The following is a 27,641-nucleotide window of genomic DNA, read 5'->3' on the forward strand; positions in this document are numbered from 1 at the left end:
GGCCCAATGTCATTGTATTTTCTGCTATATTTTCATGATGTTTGAAATCTAAAAGGGATAAAGTGTTAACCCCAAGTCAGTCATTAAAAGCAGTATTTCCCCATGGAAGTGTTGGTTGGTTTCTCTGTCTAATTGTTTTACTACTATTAACTAACAGCATTTAACATGAATAGAACACACACCAAACGTGAGTTACTTTGAACGGACTTCTTTATTCTGCTCAATTCCGTCATAGATGAATACATAAAATACAGTATTTGCGATATTAAGGACAAGCATGAACGATCCTTTGGGAGGATCAAAGCATAGAATATGCCCATCATACCAAGCATAACCATACAAGACCATACCGTAGGCCTAAGTCATTGCAAAAAAAAACGATGTTGAATCCAGACACTCTTAAGCACTTCTGACATGTCCTTTGTTCGCTGTGCCAACACTGTGGTTGAGGAGAGGTTCGATTACGGTTGGCCTGAGGCAATATGTGAGGACAGAGCCCAAAGTTTATGATTGGCACACATCAGAATATCTGTTGATGACTGAATGAACTGAACAACAAAAAGCGGGTCCATTTTCCCCATAATATGGGAGGGGAATTTTGAATGTATGGCATTAGACATACTTTCTGAAAGACATGAAATCATACGCTGTACACACGTTTCTTTGCGAAACCTTTTTACAACTGAAACAAAATAAATCAAAACGAACTGTATTTATTTATTTTTCTCTCTACACAATTATGCTTTACAATTCATATGAAAAATAAAATGTTGAATTATCAATACCAAACGTACAGCTTGCATATACTTTTATAATAACCATGTCAACTAAATTTCATGAAAATCTATTTAATCAAGAGATTAAGTCACTGAGCATAACAACAGCTCTCGTGGTGTGTGTGTGTGTGTGTCCTGTGCCTCCACCGTTAGTCGCTCAGGTAGATCAGCGAGGTGCCTGTTGCTAGGAGAGCGATTGCGGCTGCCATGGCAACACCTACACAATGACACAACAGAATCCGGGTGAAGAGAAAGCTATGCTACATACCTGATGCTGATTCATGTTTTGGGTTAGGTGTTAGGTTCACATAATAACCACAAAGCTATCCACACTTCCTGTACACGCCTTTACATACGACAGAGCCAGGTGTTTTTTTTCTGACCCCTTGTACCTCCTGATTTCTGACGAAATGGCTGTTTGAAGAATAGTATTTAAAAAAGGACATACCAGCATAATATGTTTTGTGGCTTTTGTGGGCTTCAGTGGGATCTTCAGAGGGTGTCTTAGAACGAGCGTCAAGGGTAGATTTAGCCTTCAGGTTCTTCTGAACAACCGTGTTCTTTAGGTCAATCGTAGGAGCTTCTAAATATGAGACATTTTCACCATACAATGTCAACCTTACACTCAATTGAAGACAAATAGTAGTATGGAGAGTATATAAAATGGAGATTCAAAACTCAGTTGAGGAAGCTAAAATAATCCATATGATATAACCGCTTAACCAACATACCAAGAAAATAGCATTTGTTTGAAGAATGAGTAATGACAATCATAAAATATGGGTCTTTCCTCACATGACCAAATAGAAACAGTTGAAAATAAGGTTTTCCCACAACATTGTGTGTCCTGGTGGGGAAATATGTTACCATTTGGTCATGCAGGTGAGTAAAGAAATATACATTCTTTCGGTGTGATTGTATGCATCTCAGGCTAGTGATAGCAACTCTGGTTCCGGTTGGAATACCTGTTTCATTCCTCATAGGGAGTAACTAACACTTACACAATGGGCTTTAATGACTCAAACCAGGTCACTGGAAGATTACAGTTGATACTGTAGTAGTATACAGTTATGGCCGCCTGCTACATTGAGCCCTGACCCCTGGTTATTATGATAAACCACCTGGGACGGCCTCCTGGGAGGTGTCTATGCTGTCCTCGGGCGTCTCCCAGTCCAGCATCTCTTTGAGACGGTCACTCACATCGGACACACACTCGTCAGGGAACATGTAGTCACACACACACAGGCTCATTCCGGGCACGGGGGCAAACACTCTGCGAGGGAGCACCTGCTGTACACCGACTGACCCTGCCGAAGAGAGGAGAGCAGAAAAATCATTATGTACACTTAGCTACAGATTTGATAGGAATAAATGAGTCATTGTTCTGTATTTGATTTGTCATTGTTTGGAGGTATATACAGTACCACTCAAAAGTTTAGACACACCTACTCATTCAAGGGTTGTTCTTTATTTTTACTATTTTCTACATTGTAGAATAATAGTGAATACACAAACTATTAAATAACACATATGGAATCATGTAGTAACCAAAAATGTGTTAAACAAATCAAAATGTATTTTATATTTGAGATTCTTCAAAGTAGCCACCCTTTGCCTTGATGACAGCTTTGCACACTCTTGGCATTCTCTCAACCAGCTTCACCTGGTATACTTTTCCAACAGTCTTGAAGGAGTTCCCACATATGCTGAGCATTTGTTGGCTGCTTTTCCATCACCCTGCGGTCCAACTCATCCCAAACCATCTCAATTGGGTTGAGGTCAGGTGATTGTGGAGACCAGGTCATCTGATGCAGCACTCCATCACTCTCCTTCTTGGTCAAATAGCCCTTACACAGTCTGGAGGTGTGTTGGGTAATTGTCCTGTTGAAAAACAAATGATAGTCCCACTAAGCCCAAACCAGATGAGATGGCGTATCGCTGCAGAATGCTGTGGTAGCCATGCTGGTTAAGTGTGTCTTGAATTCTAAATATCCTCCTCCATGCTTCACGGTGGGTACCACACATGCGGAGATCATTCAATCACCTACTTTGCGCCACACATAGACACGGCGGTTGGAGCCAACAATCTCACATTTGGATTAATCAGACCAAAGGACAGATTTCCACCGGTCTAATGCCCATTGCTCATGTTTCTTGGCCCAAGCAAGTCTCTTCTTCGGTCTATGTTTCAATACCATGACAGAGGGTATCACGTCTGCTGCAGACACAGTTGATTAGCTTATTTACCGAGTCAGTTGTTCGAATGAATCTAGGAGTGTGTTCATGTTTCCAAGTTTCAAACATGTTCTCAAATGCCATTAGAATGGCAGCAGCAGTATGAGAACCAGCACATTCTTGAGCATACAATACGGCTTTCCTCAGTACAAATTTTTTATTTTACCTTTATTTTACCAGGTAAGCTAGTTGAGAACAAGTTCTCATTTACAACTGCGACCTGGCACAGATACAGCAAACCAGTGCGACAGAAACAACAACACAGTTACAAACAAGCGTACAGTCAACACAATAGAACACAAACATAAAATCTATATACAGTGTGTGCAAATGGCATGAGGAGGTATGGCAATAAATAGGCCATAGTAGCAAAGTAATTACAATTTAGCAGATTAACACTGGAGTGATAGATGAGCAGATGATGATGAGCAGATGATGGTGTGTAAGTAGTGATACTGGTGTGCAAAAGAGCAGCAAAGTAAATAAAAACAATATGGGGATGAGGTAGGTAGATTGGGTGGCTATTTACAGATGGACTATGTACAGCTGCAGCGATCGGTTAGCTGCTCAGATAGCTGATGTTTAAAGTTAGTGAGGGAAATGTAAGTCTCCAGCTTCAGCGATTTTTGCAATTCGTTCCAGTCACTGGCAGCAGAGAACTGGAAGGAAGGGTGGCCAAAGGAGGTGCTGGCTTTGGGGATGGCCAGTGAGATATACCTGCTGGAGTGCGTGCTACGGGTGGGTGTTGTTATCGTGACCAGTGAGCGGAGATAAGGCGGAGCTTTACCTAGCATACACTTGTAGATGAACTGGAGCCAGTGGGTCTTTTCAACGAATATGTAGCGAGGGCCAGCCGACTAGAGCATACAGGTCGCAGTGGTGGGTGGTATAAGGCGCTTTGGTAACAAAACGGATGGCACTGTGATAGACTGCATCCAATTTGCAGTATTGGAAGCAATTTTGTAGATGACATCGCCCAAGTCGAGGATCGGTAGGATAGTCAGTTTTACTAGGGTAAGTTTGGCGGCGTGAGTGAAGGAGGCTTTGTTGCGAAATAGAAAGCCGATTCTAGATTTGATTTTGGATTGGAGATGTTTGGTATGAGTCTGGAAGGAGAGTTTACAGCCCAGCCAGACACCTAGGTATTTGTAGTTGTCCACATATTCTAGGTCAGAACCGTCCAGAGTAGTGATGCTAGTCTGGCGAGCGGGTGGGGGCAGCAAACAGTTGAAAAGCATGCATTTGCTAGCGTTTAAGAGCAGTTGGAGGCCATGGAAGGAGTGTTGTATGGCATTGAAGCTCGTAGCAAGAGCGACATCGTTGATATATACAGAGAAAAGTGTCAGCCCGAGAATTGAACCCTGTGGTACCCCCATAGAGACTGCCAGAGGTCCGGACAACAGGCCCTCCGATTTTACACACTGAACTCGATCTGCGAAGTAGTTAGTGAACCAGGCAAGGCAGTCATTTGAGAAACCAAGGCTATTGACTCTGCCAATAAGAATACGGTGATTGACAGAGTCGAAAGCCTTGGCCAGGTCGATGAAGACGGCTACACAGTACTTACTTTTATCAATGGCGGTTATGATATCGTTTAGTACCTTGAGCGTGGCTGAGGTGCACCCGTGACCAGCTCGGAAACCGGTTTGCACAGCGGAGAAGGTACGGTGGGATTCGAAATGGTCAGTGATCTGTTTATTAACCTGGCTCTCAAAGACTTTAGAAAGGCAGGGCAGGTTGGATATAGGTCTGTAACAGTTTGGGTCTAGAGTGTCACCCCCTTTGAAGAGGGGGATGACCGCGGCAGCTTTCCAATCTTTAGGGATCTTGGATGAAATGAAAGAGAGGTTGAACAGACTGGTATTAGGGGTTGCAACAATGACGGCGGATAATTTTAGAAAGAAAGGGTCTAGATTGTCTAGCCCAGCTGATTTGTACGGGTCCAGGTTTTGCAGCTCTTTCAGAACATCTGCAATCTGGGTTTGGGTGAAGGAGAAGCTGGGGAGGCTCGGGCAAGTAGCTGCGAGAGGTGCGGAGCTGTTGGCCGGGGTTGTGGTAGCCAGGAGGAAAGCATGGCCAGCCGTAGAGAAATGCTTATGGAAAATTTCAATTATCATGGATTTATCGGTGGTGACCGTGTCGCCTAGCCTCAGTGCAGTGGGCAGCTGGGAGGAGGTGTTCTTGTTCTCCATGGACTTTACAGTGTCCCAAAACTTTTTGGAGTTAGAGCTACAGGATGCACATTTATGTTTGAAAAATCTAGCCTTTGCTTTCCTAACTGACTGTGTGTATTGGTTCCTGACTTCCCTGAACAGTTGCATATTGCGGGGACTATTCGATGTTATTGCAGGATGTTTTTGTGCTGGTCAAGGGCAGTCAGGTCTGGAGTGAATCTAGGGCTATATCTGTTCTTAGTTCTAAATTTTTTGAAAGGGGCATGCTTATTTAAGATGGTGAGGAAATTACTTTTAAAGAACAACCAGGCATCCTCGACTGACGGGATGAGGTCAATATACTTCCAGGATACCTGGGCCAGGTCGATTTGAAAGGCCTGCTTGCAGAAGTGTTTTAGGGAGCGTTTGACAGTGATGAAGGGTGGTCGTTTGACCGCGGACCCATAGCGGATGCAGGCAATGAGGCAGTGATCGCTGAGATCCTGATTGAAAACAGCAGAGGTGTATTTGGAGGGAAAGTTGGTCAGGATAATATCTATGAGGGTGCCCATGTTTACGGATTTATGGTTGTATCTGGTGGTTTCCTTGATAATTTGTGTGAGATTGAGGGAATCTAGCTTAGATTGTAGGACTGCTGGGGTGTTAAGCATATCCCAGTTTAGGTCACCTAACAAAACGAACTCTGAAGATAGATGGGGGGCAATCAATTCACATATGGTGTCCAGGGCACAGCTGGGAGCTGAGGGGGGTCTATAACAGGCGGCAACAGTGAGAGACTTATTTCCGGAGAGATTCATTTTTAAAATTAGAAGCTCGAACTGTTTGGGCATAGACCTGGAAAGTATGACAGAACTTTGCAAGCTAACTCCTCCCCCTTTGGCAGTTTTATCTTGACGGAAAATGTTGTAGGTGGGTATGGAAATGTTTGTTGGCCTTCCTAAGCCAGGATTCAGACACGGCAAGGACATCCTCGTTGACCCAATGTGCTGTCAGACTCAGCATGCTCATGGGGCTGACATCGCTGGTCCAAATGTTGTGAAGCTAGTAGCAGTGACGCCCATACGTTTCATCAATACTGTGTAACTCCGGTAGGGCAAACATCTGAAAAAGAGTGTGTACTTGGTAGTGTGTACTGGGGCTCGAGGTGCTCGAAAAGTTGGCGAAAGCCAACATCATCCACGACAGAGAACGGTTGATTGTCAAGGGCATCGAATTCCATTATCTGGCCGTTATGGATACCACCTTTGAGTTGTCGTGCTGAAATTTTCGTACTCTTTCAAATGACTGCTCGACTTGAACTTGTTTAGTTGTTGGAAGTGTGCGCTTAGTATTTTTCTGCTTTTGTTCTGTGCAGAGCTGTATTTTTCGTGGCGTAATTACGTCCTCTACCTACGTTATATAAGTATGCACGTCCGTTTTGACATCGGTTTTGCACATCGGCGTTAAACTAGACATCGGGATGATGCCGATGTTGGCATTTTTAGCTAATATCGGCTGATTCCTTTATGCTTACCGATATATTGTGCATTATTCCATATGTGTTATTTCATAGTTTTGATGTCTTCGCTATTATCCTACAATGTAGAAAATAGTCAAATAAAGAAAAACCCTAGTAGGTGTCCAAACTTTTGACTGGTACTGCACCTCAATGCTGTTATGCAGGAGAACAAGTGGGACAGTGAGTATAGCGACAACCAGTGAATGGTCAACAGTGCCACCTTGTGGTTGATCTGCATAGCTTGCTTAGCACACTGACAGCACTGCAGTTCAGTTCTGTTCCGTTAAGTAATACGAACAATATTTATCTAACCCCCAAGCTAAAGTAGAGAACGAATACTGTGCCTTTGTCCTCTCCCTCCATTAAAAGATCTTCCAGGAACATCTCCACTCTGCTAGAGACCGTGTTGATGACATCTCTCTTGATGACCTATTAGGACAAGGCATGAGAAAAATGTGAAAGATCGAATGTATGCGTATATCCAAATAACCTTCAGTTGCTAAGAGCTGGATGGTGTGCAAGATCTGGTTTAGAGAAAGTTCTGGTTGCCAATGTCCTGTATATGTGTGTGTGTGTGTGTGTGTTGTGCAGTACCTCTGTAGCGTGCTTGGCTCTGGGTTTGTTGCTGTGGAGGTAGGCCCTGCACTGCACCATTCCCTTCAGGGTGAGAGACCCACTGCACACCTTCACAGACGCCGTCAACCTCCGCTCTGATTGGGGTTCCGCCTGAGGCGAGAGATGACCGGATGTTATATACACAACATAGAAATGAATAGAACGGGATTGGAACTTCTATTCCTGGGCATTTTAACCGGTAAACTAATGGATACACAATGGCTGACTGGTATTGTGATGTAAGCATTTCCATGTTCATTTTGAATGTTCTATCAACTGATGCTGGGGTTACCATGTTAATGAAGAACATTCATTTAAATGATGCCAACTGATGCAATGTGGCTCATGCAATGTAATGCATTTTTTGTAATGTCAGTTGAGTTGACTCAACAAATCACAGCACAGATTAAAGGGTACACTTCCTGCTTTTACTTCGTGCATTGCTCCTATGGGTACACTCGCAATGGCTGCCAGTCCAGCCCATTTTGTCATAATTGACTTGAATGGGCACGTTTGTTCTATTCAATCTATGATACACACACACGAAATTAGGCACCCACTCACAGAAACATAAACACACAAACAAACGCACAGGCACACACAAATCAACTTCAGCAAGGAAAAACTCTGAGCCCTTGTTATAGGCTACAACAACAACAAAAAACTCCCTACTAAAGATATTCTTACCATCGGGATGAGGATCTGGGCTCGAAACGTCTGCTGAACAGCCTTTGCATTCTTTTTCTGAGCAGAAAACATAGACTTGTTAAAAGCCGTGATCTATTTCTATGAGCGACATCGTGCCACCCAAAAAGGAACGCTGCGTTTTACCTGCCCCCCCAGTAGCTCCACCTCGCCAGGCATCGCGTCGCCATTGATGAGGCAAAGCCCATCTTCAATCTGCTTCGCCCATGTTTGAAGTCCCTCCTGAAATCACACAAAACCAAAATGATTGGTTCCACTAGAATTGACATTTCAATCTACTGTCCTGTTTGAGAACGCCAGATTCAAAGTGAGCTCCACTAAAGAACACCTCACCAGGCATTTCCTGAAATGTACTGTTGTTAATCTCTCACATAGTGACGTAATGCTGACAAGCTTAATACGGGTGTTATAAGCGTTCCTATGGCGCTTCATAAGGGTACTATAACAATACATTTACACGTAATTAACACCCAATATAACCCACTCACCTTCATACACTTTTCCATGTCCTGTGGTAAGACATGCATCTCTAACACAGGGAACACCAGGTTCAGTCCCACTGAGCATGTCAACAATGGCCAGGAAGTACACACCCCCGACTGGTACTTCCAATCAGCAGGCTTGGCAGAACTCTGAAATCACCAATCAGAATGCAGTTAAGACTTGTAGTATTTTTCTAGGCTGAATATGAATACAGAAAAGAGCAAGTAGAGGACAATTGACCGCTTAAAAAAGGCAATACTGTCACACCTATGAACTCACCTTGGGATCTCGAACATCATATGTTCTGCAAACGACTCTGAGAGAGTGGAGTTAAAGGCGTTTTCCAACGCTAAGGGTTCTCCTTGTATTAAGCACACAACTCGGCAAAGGTGTCATCACATTTACTACGGACAATAGTGAAACCACTGTTCATTGTTTATTGTCTTTGGGCAGCAAACAGATGATGCAATTGAGAGCAATTTGACCCATCAGTTGGAGCGGTTAAGGATACTTCCTGGTTTTGGAGCAGATGTGAAGTGTGACCTTCTCTGTTACGTCCTCCTCTGTTAGACTCCAAAGCCGTCCCTTGGATATATGCTTGTCCACAGCAAAGATCAACTGCAAAAGACACACTAGTTTAAACTAGAGGCACACTTTCTATCAATACAGTTCCTGTTATAAATATGTATTATCTCTATCAAAAGGAATACCAACAATCTTGCCTCAGCTTAAGTTTGTGTTGCTTACCCGTCTCAATGTATTTTGAGCCTCTTTCGACAGCTCAGGTGGGGTGACAAGAAACACACCAATAACTGACATACCTCCCGTTAACATCCGGGAGACCTTCAGAAAACATACATTATGACAGAGTGAGATTGAGATACAAGTGATTGCTCACAATGCTTAGACTGTGTAATGTTATGTGAACCAACTAGAAGACCTGATGTTTTCATAAAAGTTGCATTATCCTCATTATCTACCTGTCTGGCATGCTCGGTGACCCACTCCACGTCCAGGTGTTCCAGTGAGTTCCCAGCTCCCCTGCTGACCGACGGAGACCCCTGTCCCTCTGTGTCCTTCTGAGGTGTCCTCACAGCCAGCACCACAAAGTCTCTCTGGGACGAACTCTGCCAAAAGAGACAAGAATGTCCTACTTAGGACCAAGAGGTTTTCCTAGTCACGTGACCTAAATAGGAAAAACTCAAGGCCCTCTGGAAAAAGTAGGCAATTTTTTGGTCAAATTGGGCTGTGAGGGAAAACACCTGGGTCGTTTTCAGTAGACACCAAACAGAAGACAAAAAACTGACTAAAACCTGGGGTGTATTCATTTAGAGGAAGACCGTAAGCAAACAGTTGCAAATGTTTTTGGAAACCATTTACTCCAAAGTGAAAAGTGTTTAAACAAAAATGTGTTCCTATTGGACAAATTCTGGTAGGTCCCTCACTGTTTGATTCCAATGAGTTCTGTTGGTTCCTAGTGACTATACCCCTTGCAAAACGTTTTGCTACAGTGTGTACTTATAATGAATGACAGGAGACTGGTTTGTTGCATGTAGAAGATCCATGATGAGTGAACCTTACCTGGCCAATGAGAAGTCCTGTGACACAAGATGTACCTGGTACACTGAGATTGGACAGATATTTCTCCACCACATCCTCCACTATGTAGCCTCTGCCCATTCTGACTACAGGTTAGAGGGGAAAGACAGTGACTGCACATTAACGTTCCATCATGAAGATGTCAAGTGATGCTCTGCAATGTTATATTCAAAAGTCGTCAAACACAACAACAAAAAATCTAAATAGCACGGCAGAGTATTTCAAATAACTAGTGAATTGGTTTAGCATAACAACTTGACACAGAAGCTCATTTAGCTAGCTAACGTTACCGTTAGTTAGCTATATATTTCACCACAGCTGTTAGCTAGCTAACGTTAGCTCACTAGTTAGCTCAGTGGATGGATAACTTGGCTTTCAAACAAAACCAAATCCTAGAGGTTTAACAATCGCACCGTTTTGTGTTATGAGTGAATCTTCAAATCACTCAAATGTAGGCTTAAATTCGTTGTTATAGCTACCAGATTGACGTGAGAGTTCACTTCATGAACAGCTCCAGCAGCAGATAAATGTTGATACGTGTGACGTCGCTTGAAATCTACGTCACTGCATCCGAGGAAGATGATTGGACCATATTATCAAAGCTACTTCTGATTGGATGATACTTAGGGTATGATCGTAAATTCACTGTGGAGTGCCAGTACGCTCTGGGCAAGCGTAAATTCAGAGCGTTTCTCTTTTGGAGCGTACACTGGAAACTGTGGCTGAGGAGTAGGGTTGACCCGAACGTTCTGTCCTCACAACGGAGGTCAAGCAGCCAAGCTAACTGGCTAAAGTTAGCTATCTTGCTAGCTACTCTCAGACACAAATGAGAGAACACCTCACTCTGACCATTTTACTCGCCTATCATATCTGGTTAGGCTGTTTTCATGATATCCAGAGCGTTGGTGACTGTAACTGTGCTGCTGGCAACAATTTAATTATGCTTTTTTTTGCCGACGTTTACTGACACCGCCATATTCAACGGGTGTTGAAAGTTCTTTAATTAATCAGTTATTCTGCGCTCTGGCACACTCAGACTAGTGTGCTCTGAAATAGGACTAGCTAGCCAGAGTGAATTTACGAACGCACCCTCAATCTCCTATAATGTTATTTGTCGCTTATTGATAACGTAGGTTTTCGGAACGGCGTGATAGGGTTGAGGGGTAGGGTGGGTGTTGTGCTGCGTTCGTTAGTTAGTTAAAGAGGGGATGGGGTATAGTGTATTGGAGATACAGAAATTGGATTGTGTGGGGTATAAATTATGTAGGAATAGAGGTTACATTGTTTAGGTCATTTATACAACCCCTGCAAACCTCTCATGTTACCACAGTTTGAAGGGATTGGTGGGAAGGTCATATGGTGTGGTGATATTAATGCCCATAATGAAATATGGGAAAGTCAGCATGAAGATAATCATGGGAACATAGTTGAAGAATGTATGGATTACAGGGGATTAGTATGTGTTCATGATGAGAGGGGGACGAGAATCAATGTACAGAGAGATACTTGGACTTGACATAGGTATCTGCGGCGGTGGCTGGGAGGTGTGAATGGGAAGTGATGAGAGAATCCACGATAGGGAGTGATCATTTTCCGGTTCGATGTAAGGTCAATATGGGTGTGTGTATGCAGATTAACATGAGGTGGTGCTTTGAGTAAGCTAACTGGAAGGTAGAGTGTGATGAGCAGAGTGTGTAGATATTCAGGTCCTGTTGGGCCGTAGGTAGCTAGTTTCCTTATTTTTTAAAGCTATGAATGGCAAATTTAACGTGGTTCATCATAGATTTGACGAACCTAAAAAGGTTTCAATTTGATAGGCCATTGTGGAGGGGATTTGCAAAGGATTTAAATGGACACCAAAAATCTGATTTCCTGATTTATCAATAACTCGGCCATCTCAAACTAAGTCAAGACATGGGTCTATACTCCTTATTTGGTGTTATTTGGATAATGGGTTATGATATGTTTTTCAAAGGTTTTCAAAAATGTCCAAGATGGAGGAAAATCTATCCTGACAGACCTTATGGGTCCTTGAGGCAAATGTGTTCAGTGTGAGGAAAGAGCCTACATCAAAGTTTCACAGCACCACCTATAGGCCAATCAGTGCCAATCTTTTTGACCAAGTTACTCATGGCCTCTAGTTTCGCTGTGCTGTGCTGTTTGTTGAGGTGCAAGACAAATTATCCGAAAGGGACACACATAATAATCAATTATACTAAATCTGCGGTCACCTGAATTTCCTGATTGCAAAAGTAAAATACCACACTAAGACGTTATACAGTGCCTTGCGAAAGTATTCGGCCCCCTTGAACTTTGCGACCTTTTGCCACATTTCAGGCTTCAAACATAAAGATATAAAACTGTATTTTTTTGTGAAGAATCAACAACAAGTGGGACACAATCATGAAGTCGAACGACATTTATTGGATATTTCAAACTTTTTTAACAAATCAAAAACTGAAAAATTGGGCGTGCAAAATTATTCAGCCCCCTTAAGTTAATACTTTGTAGCGCCACCTTTTGCTGCGATTACAGCTGTAAGTCGCTTGGGGTATGTCTCTATCAGTTTTGCACATCGAGAGACTGACATTTTTTCCCATTCCTCCTTGCAAAACAGCTCGAACTCAGTGAGGTTGGATGGAGAGCATTTGTGAACAGCAGTTTTCAGTTCTTTCCACAGATTCTCGATTGGATTCAGGTCTGGACTTTGACTTGGCCATTCTAACACCTGGATATGTTTATTTTTGAACCATTCCATTGTAGATTTTGCTTTATGTTTTGGATCATTGTCTTGTTGGAAGACAAATCTCCGTCCCAGTCTCAGGTCTTTTGCAGACTCCATCAGGTTAACTTCCAGAATGGTCCTGTATTTGGCTCCATCCATCTTCCCATCAATTTTAACCATCTGCCCTGTCCCTGCTGAAGAAAAGCAGGCCCAAACCATGATGCTGCCACCACCATGTTTGACAGTGGGGATGGTGTGTTCAGCTGTGTTGCTTTTACGCCAAACATAACGTCTTGCATTGTTGCCAAAAAATTCAATTTTGGTTTCATCTGACCAGAGCACCTTCTTCCACATGTTTGGTGTGTCTCCCAGGTGGCTTGTGGCAAACTTTAAACAACACTTTTTATGGATATCTTTAAGAAATGTCTTTCTTCTTGCCACTCTTCCATAAAGGCCAGATTTGTGCAATATACGACTGATTGTTGTCCTATGGACAGAGTCTCCCACCTCAGCTGTAGATCTCTGCAGTTCATCCAGAGTGACTATGGGCCTCTTGGCTGCATCTCTGATCAATCTTCTCCTTGTATGAGCTGAAAGTTTAGAGGGACGGCCAGGTCTTGGTAGATTTGCAGTGGTCTGATGCTCCTTCCATTTCAATATTATCGCTTGCACAGTGCTCCTTGGGATGTTTAAAGCTTGGGAAATCTTTTTGTATCCAAATCCGGCTTTAAACTTCTTCACAACAGTATCTCGGACCTGCCTGGTGTGTTCCTTGTTCTTCATGATGCTCTCTGCGCTTTTAACGGACCTCTGAGACTATCACAGTGCAGGTGCATTTATACGGAGACTTGATTACACACAGGTGGATTGTATTTATCATCATTAGTCATTTAGGTCAACATTGGATCATTCAGAGATCCTCACTGATCTTCTGGAGAGAGTTTGCTGCACTGAAAGTAAAGGGGCTGAATAATTTTGCACGCCCAATTTTTCAGTTTTTGATTTGTTAAAAAAGTTTGAAATATCCAATAAATGTCGTTCCACTTCATGATTGTGTCCCACTTGTTGTTGATTCTTCACAAAAAAATACAGTTTTATATCTTTATGTTTGAAGCCTGAAATGTGGCAAAAGGTCGCAAAGTTCAAGGGGGCCGAATACTTTCGCAAGGCACTGTACACCACGGACGGTTTCCCAGACTAAATTAAGCCTAGTTCAAAAAAGTATTCTACATTTTAAGCATGCTTTTAAGTCCGAGACTAAGCTCCCAGTACTCTAGTGAGTAAGCAGTTTGTTAAACCTGCTCTGACCTTTCCCTCCTGCAGGTTTGTGCGTCGTGAGAAGGAGGTCGCAGAGACACCAGGACCGAGCTCTGAAGGAGCTACAGGAGAGCCTCAATGCAGAGAGAGGAACAACTACAGGTGAGACTTGAGAGGAAGAAAGACATGAGGCTTTTGAGCTGCTGTCGATATCGGGGACAGTGGTCTGAGGTCACTGCACACACAGCTGGGGTCTGTAACTAAATAGTAGTTATATGCTTGTAGAGATAGCGTTGGCAATTTGTTGCATTAAAACAGGTGAAGATGTTTGTTGTCGTGGTGCAGTTTGTTCTGTAAAATTGGCCATTGACCTCTGATGATGTGCTTATTTTGCCCTGTAATAGCTCTGCTGTTTTGCGTTCGCGCACCAACTCTCCTCTCCCCTGTTTCCCTCTCTGGGAGGGCCAGGAGGAGAACAAGAAGCTGCACTCTGAGAGGGAGGCCCACCTCAAACGCATCCAGCAGCTCTCTGAGATGGCCTGGTCAGTACACACACACCTCACAGAAAAAAGACTTCATCACAAATTGTATACAATTCTTTATTTTTATAAAAGACAACCAACATTATCAAGCTTATTGTGTAACAGTATTTTCTAAACCAAAGAGGATTAGGTAAAGCATCACTATGTTAGCTACATGAAGTAGCTAAGAGAAAACATTTAATGTAGCCAAAGATTATAGGGTCCCCTAGGAAACACTGACCAAAACTTTGGTTCCTACCATGTCACAATAACTCCCCCTGGCATTTTAATTCGTTCTCATGTCAAACAATACTGTATTCAAAGTGCCCACTATTATATTTAACAATATAATTAAAATAATCATTCTATTTCCATAGTTCCAACAGTTCAACCAAGTGTTTTGATCTAAATCGCAAGTCAAATCGCAATTTCAACATTTGGTTAAAAATCAGGTCTAGATTTTTAGCCAATATTGTGCAGCCGTATGTGGCAGTGTGGAAATGATATCAAATGAGTGCAGAAAATGCAGGAAATTATTTTTGGTACAGTATAAAACAATCAGAATGGAGAAAGACCCATTTAAATAATTTAGAATGTACAGTGCATTCGGAAAGTATTCAGACACGGACTTTTTCCACATTTTGTTACTTTAGAGACTCATTCTAAAATATATATATATTTTTTAAAATCCATCAATCAATGAACACTGTCCCATAATGACAAAGCAAATGCAGCAACGCTCCCCATCCAACCTGACAGAGCTTGAGAGGATCTGCAGAGAAGAATGGGAGAAACTCCCCAAATACAGGATGTGCCAAGCTTGTAGAGTAATAAACAAGAAGAGTCGAGGATGGAATCGCTGCCAAAGGTGCTTCAACAAAGTACCGAGTAAAGGTTCCGAATTGTCAAGGCCATCGAAAGAACTCGACCAAAGCGTAGCGTGGTGAGCGTACATATTCCTTTTCTTTAGGATGACGCCGACCAAAACAACCGTGCCACTTAATGGCTATTTGCCACAAACCAAGTTAACTTCCCACACTGAAAGGAGGGAAAAGGGCTACCTAAGTATGGTTCACAATCAGAGACAACGATAGACAGCTGTCCCTGATTGAGAACCATACCCGGCCAAAACATAAAAATACAAAACTATAGAAAACAAAAACATAGAATGCCCACCCCAAATCACACCCTGACTGTCACGCCCTGGTCGAAGTATTTTGTGTTTATTTTCATACTGTCCCCAGGGCAGCAATAGATAGTATACTGTCCCCAGGGCAGCAATAGATAGTATACTGTCCCCAGGGCAGCAATCGATAGTATACTGTCCCCAGGGCAACAATAGATAGTATACTGTCCCCAGGATGCCGTATTGTGTAACATTCATCTCTCACTTTCCATGCTGGGAAAATAAACAGATAGTATAGAAGTGAATAGAAACTTCAGGCAGACGTGTGTGACTTAGTGCCTGCCGTATCAGAGTCCGAGACATAAGTCCTTTCCTCTGCTTCCAGGTGAAGGGAGCAGCAGCACCACGAGGCCTTGCCCATGGCCATGTCTGAACCCCCCCCCCCCCCCCCCAACTACAGTCTATCCCTAGTACCACTACCAACTTTTCCTTCTCTACCTCCTCCATCCCCAGCCTCAGCCTGGACCCCCGTCAGGGTTGCCTGCCCCAGTCCGTTCCGAGCTGACCCCCTGCCCCCAGTCCTCTACATTCAGCCTCCTGGTCCTGTGCTGGGCCTGGGACCCCAACCCACACAGGTAAGAACCTCATCCAGAAAAACATGGGCTTTCAGACATAGATACAGATATTCAGATGTAACCTGTACTAACAAGCTTGATACTCAAATACAATACTCAAAATGTACTCTGAATCAGCTGTGCAAAAATGTTTTGTCTAATTTAGTGTCCTTGTGGTTGTTTATCCCACAGAGGCTGCAATTCAGGAGTGGCTTCGGGACAAGTCTCTGAATGTCCTTGAGTGGCCCAGCCAGATCTCTGGAGAGACCTGAAAATATCTGTGCAGCAACTCTCCCCATCCAACCTGACAGAGCTTGAGAGGACCTGCAGAGAAGAATGAGAGAAACTCCCCAAATACAGGTGTGCCAGGCTTGTAGCGTCATACCCAAAAAGACTTGAGGCTGTAATCGCTGCCAAATATTCAGAGTAAAGGGTCTGACTACTTATGTAAATTTGATATTTCTGTTTTTTATTTGTAATGAATTTGCAAAACATTCTTAAAACCAGTTTTTGCTTCGTCATTATGGGGTATTGTGTGTAGATTGATGAAGGAAAAAAAATGATTTAATCCATTTTAGAATAAGGCTGTAAAGTAACAAACACTGTATTTGTGTTTCTCATACACACTTTTACCTCCTCTCAGTACCAGTGGTGAAGCGTCAATGGATAGCCAGGCTGAGATGGACTCTGCCCAGCCGTCAGACGATGCCAGTCTTTCTTCCACAAGCCTTTCTTCCCACCTCCAGCTCGGCCAGTCAGTACAGCTTTCCCTCTTTCAGAGTCTCTCTTTGTCTCAAACTCTCCCACACACTTTTTCTTTTCAGTCTCTCTTTCTTGTTCTCTTATCTTAACCTTCTCTCATCCCTGCTTACAACCTATTTCTATCGCTCTCTCTCTCTCTCTCTCTGTCTCTCTCTCTCACTCTCTCTCTCTCTCTCTCTCTCTCTCTCTCTCTCTCTCTCTCTCTCTCTCTCTCTCTCTCTCTCTCTCTCTCACTCTCTCACTCTTACTCTCACTCTCACTCTCTCTCGACAGCAGCAGTGTGAAGCCCAAGCCTTCCGGCCGCCCCATTGCCCAGCACTCTCTGCCCATGACGACAGCCAACGGAGGCAGGCAGCCGTCTCCACAGAGGAGATGAGCGTTCATCCCCATTGACTTTTTAAGTCTTGAAGCCACTTTTAACCCAGAACAACATGGTATGAGTCCATTCAATTAAAGCAGTGGCATTGCCACCGCACTCTTACGTCATAGAACCACATGGCACAACAAAGTAGATGAGAAGCTTTTTTTTATTAGTCTGATAAAGCCAGAGAAAGTAAGCGACACAAAGGACACATTGTATACTTTTGTTTGGCATGTCGGATTACATGTGACACAAGGATGGTTGGAGCAGGGTTGCGGTCATGCAAGAGATATTTAAACCCCCCTGGTGTGGTCTTAACGTGATGTCTTGTCAAACGTTTTAGCTGATGTTTGAGTTCAGAGAGGTAGCTATTTCAATGCACATCAAAACAACATTCAAAGAAGCTCTAGTGAGCCGAGCTTAAGAAACACAATGGAGAGTTATAAACGTCTTGAAGTGGCAATTTTGGATGATGTCTAATGGCCTCTTCTCTTCTCACCCCTTCCATTCAAGGTATGGGCTTGAAGACTCCCTTTCGGTAGAGGAAACTTAACCCGCTAATGATGTCATCATGGACTGCTCCATTCCCTTACTCCCAAGTCTCAATCATAGTGTCTAAGTCTAATAAAATAAATCCTACCAATTTGTGATCGTAAGAGAGCGAGAGCAATGGTTAGATTCTTTCTTCCCAATTTTGTATCAGCAGATACCATGTGCTTTAAAAGTGTACATTTTGATAAATTTATTTTCAAGAAGAATAATTGTTCTGTTGCTTTTGTTTTCCTAATATGGAAAAAAATAAAGAAAATGGTTGCCATAGGTGTGCTCTGTGCGTTGTTGGTCCATCCATAGGGAATGCTCTAGATACACTTGAGCCACTTCTTGATGGAGTTTTGGCGGGGATCAGCATTGTCTGGTTTGGCCAGGGCAGGCAGATCACCAGAGATCTTGATGTTGAAGTACAGAGCTAAAAAAGGGAATAGTGTTCGTGTTAACATATTGACTTAAAGTTTTACCAGACCCTTTTTAAACAGAACAGCTGCAGTTGCACAGGATATTTAAGAATTGCATGTCAAGGCAATGTTTACGCATCTGACAAATACAGCATACGACAGAATATATTAGTAATACTTCATTATCGTACTGGATCATGACTTGTTTATTTTGGACTGGTATTTTCTGTATAAGGGTCTTTCTATAAATAATGGGGCCAATGTCTGACATTGGGTTCAACATTTCAAAATGGTTTTAAATAAAAAAATATTTTCATGCCGTTCCACATGTGTACTTAGAGGAGTACAAGTGAATATATGCATGTTGGCCCATAACTCCTCCTATACATCAACATAGGCCTAGGATAATCCTTTAAAGGGATACTCTGAGATTTTGGCAATTAGGCCCTTTTTCTACTTCCCCAGAGTCAGATGAACTTTTGGATACCATTTTGATGTCTGTGTCCCGTATGAAGGAAGTTTGAGGTAAGTCCAAGCCAATGCTAACTAGCGTTAGCGCAATGACTGTAAGTCTATGGGTATTTATTAGCATGCTTAGTAATCAACTGGACACCAAATGCGCAGCCAACAAGTATTGTGCATAATTATTGAAGAACCACGTTAAAATGACCATATCAATTTATGTTTTACGTATGAAGGTAAGTTGACCCTGTCGGGTTAGAAGCTTTCAGTTTTGCAGTGCATATATTGTTTTGGATTTGTGTGCCCATTAACTGTTTTCACCCCGTAACGTAAGGAGACACAAAATGTTACGTAATTACACTGCATATCTGAGATCTCTATACCAAAAACTGTCCGACTGCTAGATACAGGGTTCAAGTTCTTTAATTTAACTGATTAATGCTTAATATATGACATGACGACAACTTACACTGCCATAAATGCAAGGACAGAAAAGTAATGTTTCATGTCGCATGACTTTGGACAAATCGTCAGAACACCAACCTTGATAACGGTTAAACATAGGTTTTAAATCAACTCGTGAATTTGATTGAATCCTCACTGGTACCCGAGTTTCTAGAAAGACCCATAAACAGTATTTTGCTGATGTAATAGATATTTTGGTTATCAGATGTACAGTACATCGTGAACATTGTCGAAGACTTACGTCCAGCGAAGAGGAAGTAGTCGTATCCGTCGGCCTTCTTGGGGCTGGGGACAGACACCGCTGAGGTCACTGACGAGGGAAAGCCTTTCAGAGCCAGCTTGATGTTGATCTCGGCTCCCAGACTCATCTCTGTTTGGCGAGCGTGGCGTTTCTTTGCGCTGGGCTTGGATTTCTTGCCACAGACAGTGCTACTTCCAGCATGGTACGAGTATTTCTGCATGGTGCCTCCTGTGGGAGAAAGAAATGGATGTGGATTGAGTATAGCGAACTCATTGGTGTAACTCATCATGTTAAACAATGGGAGTAGGTTAGGTAGTGGTAATCCTCAAGCTCTCCTTTACCTTTCTTGAAGAAGTAGACAGACTCAGGCCTCCTCCTGGTAGCAGGCACAGGCAGGGCTGCAGTGATGGTGCCAGTCAGACCATGAAAACCAGAGGCAACAGATTTGGGGTAACCAGGCTCCATGTTGCCATTGTCCATCCTCCAGTAGTCATCACCCTGAGATGGACAAGAGATGGGGACATTATATAGGCTATGCAAAAAGGATCTGTGTGACAATATCCCAATCCCATCAAAAGTGTTTAGGTCATTAGGTTCCACCTAGGCATCTCCACTACCCCAACCCACTGAGCTTTTCCCAGGTTCTAGGTTTTTTCCCCGGCAGTTCTACAGTACCTTGATGATGTAGCTCTTTCCCTGGCAGTTGGTGCGGGTGAAGGCACTGTCGATGGGGGAGGGGATGCCCAGCTCCTCTCTGATGTTGTGAGCTGGCCCATGGTCCTTGGTGATGGGATCTATGGTCCAGAAGAAATGACCTGGTTGGGGGCAACAGAACCACAATCATTAGGAAACGATGCATCAAGTAACTATTTCCTTTAGGGTTTTAGGCTACACATTGTTATGCTATTTCAGGAAAGGAAAGTAGTAGACAATTATTCATATTTTTTTTTGCTGCTTTGGAAAAGCTACTTGACCTTCATAAGTATTTGATCTGTAAGTAATGAGTGAGATAGGACAGAACTAGCCAAGAGCTAGCCACGAGCTTGGCCACTATGCTCCACACACACACATACCCTTGAAGATGAGAATGGTGCCGTTGGCCAGAGTGGTCAATCCGTTGAGGGGCAAGTCACTGCAGAGGTCTGGGTTACTGTCGGCATCTAGAGTAAAGAGTGCACGTCCGTGTCGGGAGAAGCCATTCAAATTGTGAACAATGTTTAATGTTGTCATAGTATAACTTACTGTTTAATTGTTAAATACCTACTTGACACTGATTACATGCACATTAAATCAATACTCAATTGATGCAGTAGACATTATAAAGGTTACTGATGTAGAAACACAACAAAGCATCCCTACCTGGTAGACCTGTGTTGGGGTTGTTGTAGCCCGAGGACTTGGTTATTTCTGCCGTAGTGCTGGGGTCTTTGAGTCCCAAAGCCTTGGCTATGTCTGCCAGAGTGATGGGTTTGTTGGGGTCGTTGAGCCCCAAGGCATTGGCTATGTCTGCCAGAGTGTTGGGGTTGTTGGGTATTTTAGGGTCATTGGGGTTGTTGACCCCCAAGGCCTTGGCTATGTCTGCCAGAGTGCTGGGGTCATTGAATCCCAAAGCTGTGGCTATGTCTGCCAGAGTGATAGGTTTGTAGGGGTCGTTGAGCCCCAAGGCCGTGGCTACGTCTGCAAGAGTGTTGGGGTTTCCGGGGGTTTTAGGGTTGTTGGGGTTTTTGAATCCCAAAACCTTGGCTATATCTGCCAGAGTGATGGGTTTGTTGGGGTTCTTAACCCCCAAGGGCTTGGCTATGTCTGCCAAAGTGCTGAAGTCATTGAGACCCAAAGCCTTGGCTATGTCTACCAGAGTAATTGGCTTGTTTGGGTCGTTCAGCCCCAAGGCCCTGGCTATGTTTGCCAAAGTAATTGGGTCATTGGGGCTGTTGAGCCCTAAGGCATTAGCTATGTCTGCCAGATAGCTGGGGTTCTGGGGGGGGTTAAGGTCGTTGGGGTTGTTGAACCCTAAGGCCTTGGCTATGTCTGCCAGAGTGCTGGGGTCTTTGAGCCCCAAGGCCTTGGCTATGTTTGCTAAAGAGATGGGGTCTTTGGGGGTTTTGAGCCCTAAAGCCTTGGCTATGTCAGCCAGGGTAAAGAGGTTGTTGGGGTTTTTGAGCCCCAAGGCCTTGGCTATGTCTGCCAGAGTGATAGGTTTGTTGGGGTTTTGGAGGGGTTTAGGGTCATTGGGGTTGTTGACCCCCAAGGCCTTGGCTATGTCTGCCAGAGTGATGGGTTTGTTAGGGTCGTTGAGCCCCAAGGCCTTGGCTATGTATTCCAGAGTGTTAGTTCTTTTAGGGTCGTTGGGGTTCTTGACCCCCAAGGCCTTGGCTATGTCTGCCAGAGTGCTGGGGTCATTAAGTCCCAAAGCCGTGGCTATGTCTGCCAGAGTGATGGGTTTATTGGGGTCACTGAGCCCCAAGGCCGTGGCTACATCTGCCAGAGTGTTGGGATTTTGGAGAGTGTTTGGATCTTTGGGGTTTTTGAATCCCAAGATCTTGGCTATGTCTTCCAGAGTGATGGGTTTGTTGATGTTCTTGACCCCCAAGGCCTTGGCTATGTCTGCCAATTTGCTGGAGGCATTGAGCCCCAAGGCCTTGGCTATGTCTGCCAGAGTGATGGGTTTGTTGGGGTCGTCCAGCCCCAAGACCCTGGCTATGTTTGCCAAAGTGATTGGGTCGTTGGGGCTGTTGAGCCCTAAGGCCTTAGCTATGTTTGACAGATAGCTGGGGTTTTGGGGGGGTTTGGGGTCATTGGGGTTGTTGAACCCTAAGGCCTTGGCTATGTCTGCCAGAGTGCTGGGGTCTTTGAGCCCCAAGGCCTTGGCTATGTTTGCCAAAGTAATGGGGTCTTTGAGGTTTTTGAGCCCTAAGGCCTTGGCTATGTCTGCCAGAGTGAAGGGGTTGTTTTCTTTTTTGAGCCCTAAGGCCTTGGCTATGTCTGCCAAAGTAATGGGGTCGATGTTGTTGTACCCTAATGCCTTGGCTATGTCTGCCAGAGAGCTGGGGTATTGGGGGGGTTTAGGAGCATTGGGGTCGTTGAATCCCAAGGCCTTGGCTATGTTTGCCAAAGTGATGGGGTCGTTGGGGCTATTGAGCCCCAAGGCCTTGGCTATGTCTACCAGAGTTATGGGGTTGTTGGGGTTTTGGGGAGGTTTAGAGTCATTGGAGTTGTTGAACCCCAAGGCCTTCGCTATGTTTGCCAATGTGATGGGGTCCTTGGGGGAGTTGAGCCCCAAGGCCTTGGCTATGTCTGCCAGAGAGCTGGGGTTTTGCTGGGGTTTAGGGTCATTGGGGCTCTTGAACCCCAAGGCCTTGGCTATGTTTGCCAAAGTGATTGGGTCATTAGGGGAGTTAAGCCCCATGGCTTTGGCTATGTCTGCCAGAAGGATGGAGTTCTTGGGGTTTTGGGGAGGTTTAGGATCGTTGGGGTTGTTGAACCCCAAGGCCTTGGCTATGTTTGCCAAAGTGATTGGGTCATTAGGAGTGTTGAGGCCCATGGCCTTGGCTATGTCTGCCAGAGTGATGGGGTTCTTTAGTCCCAAGGCCTTGGCGATATCTGCCAGAGTAGGGAGCAGGGGAGGTCCAGACAACAGGGCCAGGGGGCCAGCATTATCTGCTGAGGCTCCACCCTGGCTGGGCATAGGCAAGCCAGTGGATGGGAAGTTAGCAGATCCAGGTAGCTGACCAGTGAAGGAAGACAGGGCCAAGGGAGTGGTGGCCATGGGTGTAGGGAGGAGGAGGGAGATGCCCTCCAAGAGACTGGTGGCTGAATCACTCAGAGCTTCACATGAGGTAAGATGAAGGATGTTAGAACACGTACATACAAACAAACACAAGCTGGCATACAAACTACTACACAATGCATCAGCTATCAGAGAAAACATTGGATTTCTCCTAAGTCTACTGATATGCATTAAGAACGTTGCCCTTGTCGCTCGACTACTTCAAAACATAAATAATAACCAGCCTTTCTGTCACTTTCTCAGACAATACTTTAACCAAACACTTTGTCATATTGTATGTTTCACAATTGTATGAGCTCTCACCATCCATGACAGTATCTGGGGCGGTGGAGCTGGGAACATTGAAGCTGTCAGTCAGAGGGTAGAAGTCAGGGCTCAAAGGGGAAGCTGGGTCCTCAGAGAAACGAGAATAGTCCCTCTGGCTCTTCGGGCTGCTGGATCCAGGGTAAGGGCCGTTGGTATCTGTGTGAAACACACAAACAGGTTACAGGAATCCACTGGGGTAAACCTACCATAGAAAAATATAAAACATTGACTGAGTCTAGCATGTTGGTAGCTGTTGTTCTTAATCAATTGTGTTGCTCAGTTCTCAATCTCTTCACTTCTCTGTTGCCGTGTTCTGACAGTGTCAATGATGGACAAGAGCATCACCGATAGCCTAAACTTACCATAGTCCTGAGTCTCAGGGAAGAGGTCGGATGGAGAAGGGTATATGGTCTGGCTCTGGTCTGAAAACACAACAAAAAACACAATAAATCGAACAACGGTTGTGTACTGAGACGCAGAGGGCGTAGAGATACACATGCTCAGCCCCTGGAAACTGTTGCAAGTAACAGTACAATTATCGCTTCTATCTCATCTGACCTCCATACACCAATAGCTAGGGTTGGGGAGTAACACATTACATTTAGAAAGTAACCTACGCAACCCTGCCAATAGCCTAAAGAGGCCTGTTATGGGTTACATTCTCACATGCAGTCACTGATCAGCCCATGTAACCAAATGGAAGCTAGCTGCTCTTCCAGTCCACAAGCATTGCCTTGTTTAAATGATTTGACGATTGACACTATTGTTCCCTCAGTCTATTGTAGGTTTCTGAAGCCTTTCTATGCCATTGGTTATCACACAGCCAATGGAAAGCCCTGAGTTTTTCCTGGGAGTCATACGGTCAGTAGAAAATCAGGGCCCCATCTAAAATGCACAACATGGCAGGTACACACGTACCTTGGCTGCTTTCCTCACTCTCGCTGTTTGAAGGTTTCTTGGTAGATTTGAGACTCATCAATTCTGTCTCGCTGATGGATTTGTTCTTGGGAGGCACTAAAGAAAATTCATTGCAATAAGCTAATGTTTCTACTGTTTAAAATGGCCCACTCTAACCTAGCATCCAGAGACTGTTTGGCCTACAGTATAATCAGGGTACACAAGACCTGTTGAACCATGCAGTTACTTTGCTACAAAGACAAAGATAGTAACTGAACCTGTTGCCTTTTTCTTGGCGTCGGGCTTGATCCTCTGAGTTGGTGGTGGAGTTGTAGTGGCATCTAAAACAGAAGAAAGTTTGATATTGTGATATTTGTGCTTTTTTTTTTTACAATTAGAACATAATTAACATAATAATTTACTACATTGTTCTTTAGGCCTGTTCTTTGTGGGACAGACGAATTCAATTGATTATTGGTTGCATTGTACTGGTTAAATTGAACTAACTCAGATATCATGATGAAATGTGGATATTCTGTGATTAGTCTTTTCGTAAAGATAGTTGTTGTTCCTACCACAGTGGTTCTGGTAGTCACGGCAACAGGTGTCATAGCGGACACAGCCTGGGTCACACTCACAAAGCCTGCCTCGTCTGAACGATTCACCACACCTACCACTGCACGACTCACCTGCAAGAGAGAAGAAATAGACCATGATATTCACCAACACACACACACTTTGGTCCTGTTACCTACACCATTGATGGATGACTTGGCCCGTCACATAGTTGGAGTTTCAGGTACATCAACACATGTTACCATCCATGCATATATGCAGACTCTAATGTTTAATGAATAACCATCCTAATTACATTGACATCATTGAGAATTGTATTATGGCATAGTAATATCATAGTGATGGCATCAGTCTTACCGAAAGTGCAGAGAGCCTCAAAGTCCTTGCAGCACTCGTCGTGAGTGAGGCAGCTGGCGTCACACTGGCAGGGCTGACCACGAGCGAATGGGTCACCACATCGACCACTGCAACTGGCTGCAGATTGGGGTCACGGGTAATAGGGGATGAGCTCAGAAACAACAATCCCTGTACATTTAGTGCTACCACGAAAAAAGGTCCATAGCGACTTACAGAACTGTTGACATTGACAGTGTCACAACATATTCAGCACATAATGTGGCCCCTGTACCAGACAATGGCTTCTTACTTTGAGCAGCAGAGAATGGCAAAAGAGCAGCGCAGGTCACCACCACGAGGGCAGCCAGCAGCGATGATGCAGTCATCATGAGTTTCAGTCCCAACTAGAATAGAGAAACAAGCGCGTGAAATACCTTTCTTTGTCCTTTCTAGGGGAGGAAAAAATAATCTTCCTCTTTGATTTTATTCATAACGGAGTGTTACAAAGTTACATTCCAATGGTCCAACCATAACTAAACAAGAATGCGCTCTCTTCACATATTCTTCTTCATAGGTCCCTGAAATACATAGAAATAATTATAAGATTATAAACTGAAAATAAGAGAAAGCCAATCACCTTCACACAAGTCAACTCCAGTCAACTCACCTTGCTCTCCCTAACTCCCAATGGCCTTTATATAGTGTGAACGGCTGCTTTTGGAGTGACAGCTAGGGCAGGACATTTTTAATTAGTCCAAATACAGCCCCAATTAAAACCACAAAATGATGCAGAGACCTCCTACGCACTCACAGGAAGTAGAACTAGACTGGCCAGGCGTGTTGAGGCGTGCTATAAAAAACTGGAAGAGCATCTGTGGCCATAGACAACGATGACATCACAGCGAGGTGACGGCCTTGCATTTACAAGGGCCCCCAAAAAACACACCATGTTCCTTCTGTTAACCAGACCTGCATGGTTGTTCCCGCAACTCTGTGCGGACTCAAACGACTACACGTTTAATTGGTTGCTATTATCTTTATTAAAGTTCGCCAAACAACCTCAGATGGTTAAAATGTTGGATTTTTCTCATGTGATTCACAACGTGGTCGGACCGCAGAGCGTGGTCAAGCTTTCACTCTCAGGGCTTGAACATAAAACCAATATGATAATACTGTATTAAGCAACAGAAAGAACAGATGTAGATTCTTTACGTGATATTTTAAATGTATTCTTTGGCTGGAGTATAGTGTTCTTTCCAGTAACTCACTGGAACATGATGCACCATTACTAGGCACATTCAAATCCTCTATAATGTGATAATTGGGGTCCTGAATTTGTCCTGACCACGTGAAGTGGGCTCTTAAAGTTTGTCCCTTGCCAGGTCATCTGGTCAGGAAAATCTCCCGGACCCAAGTGATAATGTAGCAACTGAATTGTGTGCTATGACTTGAACGTATATCATTTAGCACACCTTTATTGTGGCCTTCATCTCTCTCAGAGTAGGTCTTATGTACAACACAAGATCTTCCAGTCATTTGGTCTTGCCACAATAACAATGAGAGGCGTACCCCAACACAGCAGTTACTCTCACTACCATCCGTGATTGAAAAAACAAGTGCTAATTAAGCAGCGGCTTCTTTGTGAGGTGGCCGACCTCTTGACGCTTGTGGAGCGTTTGGAACAAAAGAGTCCATTCAAGATTTAACATTATTCTCTCCTGGTTCTGTTCTGAGGTAATGTCTTCTACCCCTCCTACGAACATGTTGTAGACATTATTCAAAACGCCTGTACGAGGCCATACGTTTTAAGAATGAAAATAGGGAGCGCTTCAAAGAGCACTCTTAAACACACCCACACGCTACACACATGCTTTGGCACATGCTCTTGGCTTCACATAAACACTTGTTTTTGACCAAAAACAACAATCTTCGATTCCGAATTGTGTATGAGTTGACAAGATCTAATAAGCCTAGACCCAACAGCGGCAGGTCTATATGAAAGACGTTGAATGCTACAGGTTGTTGACCTCAAAAGGACTGATTCTCTCTTGTACTTTTTTTCTATTTTTTCTTTTTTTTACAGATCTTGTCTCTCTCTAGTCAGCAGGTAGCAGATTGTGCAGGTCAACCTTTCTACCCGTTCTTGATTATGGTGATTCTACTTATC

General features: G+C 43.9%; 2 protein-coding genes across 2 annotated transcripts; both read right to left on the reverse strand.

Moving 5' to 3' along the window:
• Positions 1 to 189: 189 nt before the first annotated feature.
• LOC139387599 (odr-4 GPCR localization factor homolog) lies at positions 190 to 10,651 on the reverse strand. The gene is made up of 14 exons (XM_071133966.1): positions 10,565 to 10,651; positions 10,068 to 10,171; positions 9,467 to 9,613; positions 9,234 to 9,329; positions 8,998 to 9,104; positions 8,766 to 8,802; positions 8,492 to 8,635; positions 8,130 to 8,225; positions 7,986 to 8,042; positions 7,278 to 7,409; positions 7,028 to 7,112; positions 1,898 to 2,083; positions 1,225 to 1,359; positions 190 to 993 (listed from the first exon to the last, which is right to left on the reverse strand). The coding sequence occupies exons 2-14, from the start codon at positions 10,164 to 10,166 to the stop codon at positions 926 to 928; spliced, it is 1,389 nt and encodes a 462-aa protein (XP_070990067.1). The 5' UTR covers positions 10,167 to 10,171; positions 10,565 to 10,651; the 3' UTR covers positions 190 to 925.
• Positions 10,652 to 17,712: 7,061 nt separating this feature from the next.
• On the reverse strand, positions 17,713 to 25,860 carry LOC139386710 (proteoglycan 4-like). Its single transcript, XM_071132544.1, has 13 exons — positions 25,785 to 25,860; positions 25,496 to 25,612; positions 25,138 to 25,251; positions 24,841 to 24,903; positions 24,584 to 24,679; positions 24,028 to 24,087; positions 23,663 to 23,821; positions 20,932 to 23,397; positions 20,646 to 20,732; positions 20,248 to 20,387; positions 19,914 to 20,070; positions 19,573 to 19,800; positions 17,713 to 18,418 (listed from the first exon to the last, which is right to left on the reverse strand). The coding sequence occupies exons 1-13, from the start codon at positions 25,858 to 25,860 to the stop codon at positions 18,312 to 18,314; spliced, it is 3,870 nt and encodes a 1,289-aa protein (XP_070988645.1). The 3' UTR covers positions 17,713 to 18,311.
• Between the last annotated feature and the right edge of the window lie 1,781 nt (positions 25,861 to 27,641).

Source organism: Oncorhynchus clarkii, chromosome 28 (assembly GCF_045791955.1).
Source record: "Oncorhynchus clarkii lewisi isolate Uvic-CL-2024 chromosome 28, UVic_Ocla_1.0, whole genome shotgun sequence".
In the NCBI taxonomy this organism is placed as follows: Eukaryota; Metazoa; Chordata; class Actinopteri; order Salmoniformes; family Salmonidae; genus Oncorhynchus; species Oncorhynchus clarkii.